General features: G+C 40.3%; 1 protein-coding gene across 1 annotated transcript; it reads left to right on the top strand.

The window, feature by feature from the left end:
• The first annotated feature begins 4,443 nt into the window (after nucleotides 1-4,443).
• LOC147440009 (uncharacterized) lies at nucleotides 4,444-6,732 on the top strand. The gene is made up of 8 exons (XM_086485705.1): nucleotides 4,444-4,691; nucleotides 4,905-5,004; nucleotides 5,076-5,117; nucleotides 5,189-5,225; nucleotides 5,291-5,495; nucleotides 5,734-5,775; nucleotides 5,990-6,139; nucleotides 6,269-6,732. Exons 1-8 carry the CDS (start codon nucleotides 4,592-4,594, stop codon nucleotides 6,466-6,468), a joined length of 876 nt encoding a protein of 291 aa, XP_086341831.1. The 5' UTR covers nucleotides 4,444-4,591; the 3' UTR covers nucleotides 6,469-6,732.
• The last annotated feature ends 599 nt before the right edge of the window (nucleotides 6,733-7,331 follow it).

Here is a 7,331-nt window from a genome sequence, read left to right as displayed (position 1 = left end):
TTTGAACTGTTAATTCCGTTCACAGGTTCATTAGAGTACTTGCTTTGTGTCATGAAGTTCAAGTGTTAAAGAATCAAGTGAAAGCTAAAGTTTACCGCCCTCTAGCGAGTCTACGGGCCAGTTTCAAGGGAGAAGACAATCTTTCCATTAAAGCTTCAAGCACGAAAATCCACTCACACCATAGAGAAATCAGCCCCCTCTCTCTCACGGATGCCCCCAAGTTGGACCTGAGCTTTTGGGTCGTGAGTTGTCAAGCAAGTAGCCCTCCTACTAACATGTCTCCAGTTTGCGTCTTATGGTTCAGTTTCCTAACCCCTCTTAAATTATAAAGTTGTCAATGGCTTGCTGCGTGGACTAGATTCTATTTAGGCGCCTTATGAGAAGTCGGTGCCAAATGGTGTCACAAAGTGATGACATGGAATGCCTGACTGGAAGGGAATTGGCCAAGGGGACAAGGGAAACTGACAGAACTCAAAAAGTTTGGCCAAGGTGCCTAAACTTAAGGAAAAGGGACTTGAGAACTTATGGAGCACTGGTCGTTTGGTGTAACCCTTGAAAAGTCAAAGGCTTGAACTCTGGGCTGATCCCGAAAAATGCCCTGATTGCTAAAGTGGCAAATTTTCGTAAATCGTGTTGACATGTTGACGTAGCAGCATTACAAAATTCCATGATTTGTGCTGCAGTGGTGACATGGCAGGCTGTATGGATTTTCGTAAAATGCACCGGTTGATTTTGGCCTTAAGCAAGCCTGAACAATGGTGGTTGGCTAGCCTGAACAATGGTGGTCGAGCCCTCTTTCCTTCAAACATAGACTATTTCTTTGGATAATCATGATTGGTGCCCTGCCCATTGGAGAGTTGGTGAAAAAGAAGCAAAATGATTGATAAATGTATGTTATATGAAGGATAAAAACAACCAAATTCAAATTGTTCTTTGGTTTGGATAGCTATGCTAATGTTGGTATGTATATGTGTATGACCCTGCTTAGAATATGGATGCTGACCTTTATTTGACAAGGTAAAAATGCAGCTCTCTTTGATAAGGTGTGTTGGAGTGGGAGATGTATAGGTTAGATATGCATAATCATATTCTCCTTCATGGTGGCTAGCTGATCATCCTTTAATTTGGTTAGATGTGCAATTTCTTCTTGGAGCTCAAGGGGCTCGATTGGAGGTAGATCTATAGTAGTTGATGTGGAAGCCTACCCTTGAGATGTTTGCAGATGCATAATAATATTCTCCGTCATGGCTAGCTGATCATCCTTTAATTTGGTTAGATATGCATAATTAATCATAATCTCCTTCATGTGGTGGGGCTAGCTGATCATCCTTTAATTTGGTTAGATATGCATGATATATTATAATATTGGGGACAAGGGGAAGCTCTTTTAGTAGAGCAGGAAGTTGGCTACTTATGAAGACACCCAATGTTTTTATAGGTCGAAAGCAACATACTATAGCTAAAAAGGAAGTTATTGTGAATGACATGGGTAGAGTGGAGATGAGAAATATGAGGAGCATATATATCTATACACACACACACACACACACACACACACACACACACACACACACACACACACACACACACACACACACACACACACACACACACACACACACACACACACACACACACAAGATATAGATAAAAACATGCAAGGACATAAACACATACATATGTGTGTGTGTGTATATGTATGTATATATGTATATATATATATGTGTGTGTGTGTATATTTATTTATTTATTTAATATATATGCATAATCAAATATACATATATAAGTTTTTGTTGGTATTTACATATATACAAATATAATACAAATTATATAGATCTAAATTCACTCCATAATATATAGACAAATTATATAGATATAAATTTACTCTATGACCCCATCACACAACACATTCTTAGAATGGCTATCTCTTATCTTGGTATGCTTGTTTCATATCTTTCCCATAGCACTACAAAAGGTTGGACCATCTCTTACAGTACTTGAAATAGATAGATAGATAGGTAGATAGATAGATAGGTAAATAACAGATAGATAGGTAGGTAGATTGATAGGTAGATTAGTAAATAGATAGATAGATAGGCAGATTGATAGCTAGATATATTGGTAGATAGATTGATAGATAGGTAAATAGATAGATAGATAGGTAGGTACATAGATAGGTAGATTGATAGGTAGATTGATAGGTTAATAGGCATATAGATAGGTAGGTTGGTAGATAGATAGATATATAGATACATCCTTCCTTCTCATGGCTGTTGGTTTGGTACTTCCTTCTCATGTTGGAATTACGTAAGCATAACTTGCCGGGATGTCTTGGTAGCATGGAATTTTTGGCTTAATTTATGTATATATAGTGAGAAGACATGTTCCAGGTGACTTAAACATGCATATACTTTGAAACTATGAAAATATGCATATCTAGTCAGAGGATACCCTTGTATTGCATCCCTTAATCTGCTAACCTTACACATATAGACAAATATTCCATGGATCTTGGTTCTTGTGTTGTAGATCCAAAGCTCATCACCATCTAGGTTAATGTTTACCATTTTATCTATTGTAGAGTTCTCACCATGCATAGAAAAAATGATTTCAAATTTTCAAAGCCCACAATGTCTCTAAGCTTGTTGATGCATTATGGATCAAGAAACCCTTTAGATAGTAGCTTCCTTCTACTTATGACTAGTGTGGTTAGATCAGATTTGATCTACATTAAAATGTGTGTGCAAAACCTCTCCACTCTACCAGTTGGGCATTTTGCATGCATCTTGTCTCCTCTCCGTATGGGTGTGTGGGTGGCAAGGGCCATTATTGCATTATATATTAGTTAACTAGAATGATTTGGACACTACCTAGCCAACAATATCCTATCGTATCCTACGTCTTATGCGGACTGTGGACTATCCTATCCTATCCTACCCCATAATCCAAAGCTCATCACCATCTAGGTTAGTGTTTGCCATTTTATCTATTGTAGAGTGCTCACCATGCATAGAAAAAATGATTTCAAATTTTCAAAGCCCACAATGTCTCTTAAAGCTTGTTGAGGCATTATGGATCAAGAAACCCTTTAGATAGTAGCTTCCTTCTACTTATGACTAGTGTGGTTAGATCAGATTTGATCTACATTAAAATGTTTGTGCAAAACCTCTCGACTCTACCAGTTGGACCTTTTGCATGCATCCTGTCTCCTCTCCGTATGGGTGTGTGGGTGGCAAGGGCCATTATTGCATTATATAGTAGTAACTAGAATGATTTGGGCACTACCTAGCCAACAGTATCCTATCCTATCCTACCTCTTATGCGGACTGTGGACTATCCTATCCTATCCTACCCCATAACTATATAATACAAATGGGTAGTGGAGCCATTTTAACTATTGGACCCATTTATATATGTAAGGGATCCATATGTAGGGATGGACCTATTATATAAGATAGATCCACTGGGGTGACTGTATTGTATATATATATGGTGGGTTATGGACTAAGGCGATACCATTTTTAGATCTATGGTGGGTTATATCATGGTGGACCAAGGCTATATTGTCACCATTGGACCGTCGTGCAACATTTTAAAGTGACTATTGGTTTGCATATTATATGTGTAAGGTATATAGTTACATTAAAATATCTAATAGGATGTATATTTGCATCAAAATATCTAAAATCTACATCATGAACAGAATATGAGCCAACCTAGCATATCTGTGTGGAGGGAGCTCCCATGTACTATGGATGAAAGACACCGATGGGGCAAGACCCTCAACAACAATTGGTGGTGTGCAGCCAACTCAGCCCTTATAATGTCATGGGGTACTGAGGCCTTAGCCCGAATCATCCTAGTCAATGTTCATGAAAAACATTTTTTCCAACCAATGGAAAGAAGGACACAGTTGTAAATCTCTCGCTTTTTTGCCTAAAATTCAAGGACTTGCCGGTTTTTACACTAAAATGTGTAAATTTTCGCCGGTTTTTGTCAAGACGAGCTTGCAATGCAACCGGAAATTTGGATTTCTAGCCGATAAAAAATACATTAAAGGCTGGTTTTTCGTGAACAACGATCCTAGAGATGATACAAGTGGTCTCTCCATCGATCCTCACCCATCATAAGTGCGACCAGATCTGCTATGATGATCCAAACTTGGTCCCCAAATCTGTACTCCATATATGCGCAGTAGTAGGCGATCGTGATCTTCTGCACAAAATAAACCCCTTATTTGTGTAAAGGCTTCCAGGCCAAAAGCCGGCCTTTAGTGTCTCTTCATACAATTTGTGTCTCTTCACACACAAAACTCGAAAAATCAGACTCGAGTTGAAGTTGGAGGGAAATGAAGTGGAGTTGGATTCAGAGAAAAACATCCTAATAATGATAGCTCCTATGATCAATTCAAAGCCTAAGATCTCCTGCCTACTTAAGGGCGGTTTCAAAAAGGGCGGTGGAAATTCGCCCAGCCCTGCTTTCTTCCACCGGCCCTCTTGTTCAGACGACGTGGCAGGGGAGCACCTTTGTGAGCTTGCACACGCGCAAGGCACCACACGATTGGCTGAGACAGCGCAAGGGGACGACGTGGATGCCTTTGCAGGGTGGAAGAAGCTCTCTTCCGGGGGGGGGTAGGCAATGGCACTGGGCCCAGAAGAAGCAGGAGTTCTCCAGTAGCGTATCATTTCCAGGTAGTCTCTCTCTCTCTCTCTCTCTCTCTCTCTCTGAGAAATCTCAATTGATTCACTCTCTCTCTATTTCTCTGCTTAAAGGCTCTCTGAGTAATTGGGTCTCTGTCTGAGTAATTGTGGTTCGGAAGTCTCTCTCTCTCTCTCTCTCTCTCTCTCTCTCTGTCTCTCTGTCTGAGTAATTGTTTTCTGAATGGCTTCTTCTTCGTGGACTAGGACAATGGACAGTAGTTTTGGAAAAGCAAGAAGAATCCATGAGAGCAGAAAGCTCAAACTCTTTTGAACGATGGAGAATAGGGAAGAACTCGTTAAGAAGGTGAAATACACTGCATCACTTTTCTATGAAGAGGATTCGGAAACATTCAAATTGGTAGAATCACTGGCTAGGAAAAATCCGTTGTTATCAGTATGGGCAGAAAGGGCATCAGGGTCAGAGCTTGTACACTCGATAAAGAGAGTAAGCCCATCCCTTACTGAGGAGAAGGCAAATGAAGTTGCAGCCTGCTTTTTGCCCTACTCAGCTTAACGGAAAAAAAGGTGGTTCTTCTCCTTTCTTTTGCTTTCTTCCTCATTGTCTTCCAACTGGTGGTGGTGTTTTGCAGTCAGAGATTCAACTACATACAAGATTAGCGACAAGAGCCAGCCGTCGTAGAAGCAATGAATACATGCAGTATAACAGGGCATACTCAGATCAGGACAAAGGAGCATGTGTGAAAGCTAGTCCCTTTGACCCAACATTGCCAAAGTACACACAGGTGTATACGTGGAAAAAGGATGTCTGGGACGAGGTGATGTCTATTGATACAGGTTGTGAAGGCACAATGCATGCACTAATTAGTAGAGCAGAATCAGAAGCTGTGCTTTTGAATTCGGGTTCAAAGGGGAAAAACCAAGTGTTGGCATCTATAAGCCAGAACTAATAATGATCGCTAAGGGTCGCCATTTGTCTATGATGGCATTTGGTGTGTTATTAAATGTGGACAGTACCACCGAGGGAAATTATGACAGTGATGCAAAGGTTGGGCATGTAATCACGTATGCGCAGGAATTCCTAAAGCTGGTTGGGCCTGTCAGAAAATCTGTAGTGGTGGGTGTCACCAATTTTGTAATGGTGAGATTCTTTTGAGTAATGCGAGCTGATGATGAACCATTGCTAGCTCCCAATAGTCTAAACAGTTTCATTATCAAACGGGATGAACCTACCTCAAATGTCATCCAAGTTTTGTCTGCATATTTACAAGCTAAACCTGCCTCCTTGGATATGAACATCAATATGAACACCTGGGAATGCTTGTTGCCAGGTGGTTGGACGTTGCCACACCACTTAGGCAGGGGTCGGACGAGCACTGTCTACTTGGCTATTGGAGATGATGACCGCAGGTATGCTGTGAAAGTCTCTTGTCCTGGTTACAATGTGGATAATGATTTGAATTGTCTGGATGAGCTTGGGGGTATAGATGGCATACCGAGAGTTCATCTATCCATTTCATCATCAGTTCTAGTTTTGTAACCCGTCGATAAGCCGTTTACACCGGAGAATTTCTGTAATTACAAGAATGTACTTGCATTGGGTGATCTAGTGGATGTGTTGGAAGCAGCACATGGAAGAAAAATTTTTCATAGGGATATACGTGCAGACAATATCATGATTGCAGGAAGCTTTAACACTGGACAACAGAGGTTATTTCTGTTAGATTGGGGCTATGCTGCAAGCTGTGATGCCATTGGGGACTTTTCTGGTTGTTTTGGGCAAAGGCTCAAGCATTTGCTCTTCAAATGAACTATGCAATGCTGAAAGAGTGGCTGCTTGTGCTGCAAGACACTATTGGGGACTGATGATACTGCTGCAAGACTCTTTGTGGAATGGGGAATTCCCCATAGTTTTTTTATGCATTGACTTTGTACCCTCCCCCATATAGTGTCAATTGACTTTTAGCTGAATTCCCATATAGTGTCTTTATGCATTATCATATTTGTGTATAATGCAGTATGCATATTAACTCAAAAAGAAAATAATCAAATCCAATATGTTTATTTGCATGTATTTTATTTCAAAGGTGTATATTTGCATATAAGTTTTTTATACTAGTATTTTGAATACATATCATGTCTAATATATAATGCATATTACGTATGGTCTATATTTCTTGTGATGTGTTTGTGTGTGTGTGTGTGAGAGAGAGAGAGAGAGAGAGAGAGAGAGAGAGAGAGAGAGAGAGAGCACAGCAAGCAAGAGAAAGAGAGTCTCTCCGATCAAAGTTCTTTTTTGTTCTAATTTGTTTTCTCTGAAATTAAACTGCACTGATAAAAACGTAGGCAGCTTTGTGTGTAACATTGTCTACTTCTTATTAAGTGGACAAGTCTTTTTTCAAGTGCCCACAAATTGGGCAGGGTCTAGGCACCGATGGGCGAGCGGTGTGTATCCAGCTTAACCACAAAGAGCCCACCGATTTTGCGAGGGCAAAATTTATATTCTCTGGCTTGCTCCAGAACTCCTCTGCAAAACAAAGCAGGTTTGGTGGGTTGGGAGTGGCCACGCTGCGCTCCACACCCTACTTGTGTGCCAACATTAAAAAAGATAAAAGGTTTTTAAAAGCACACCAGGTCAATTTCTAAGAGTTATAACAAGATTCAAACCTCAAT

Source organism: Adiantum capillus-veneris, chromosome 16 (assembly GCF_014529385.1).
Source record: "Adiantum capillus-veneris isolate H3 chromosome 16, ASM1452938v2, whole genome shotgun sequence".
Classification (NCBI taxonomy): domain Eukaryota; kingdom Viridiplantae; phylum Streptophyta; class Polypodiopsida; order Polypodiales; family Pteridaceae; genus Adiantum; species Adiantum capillus-veneris.
Note: the sequence above shows the minus strand (reverse complement) of the source record. Positions and strands in the feature narration are given on the sequence as shown.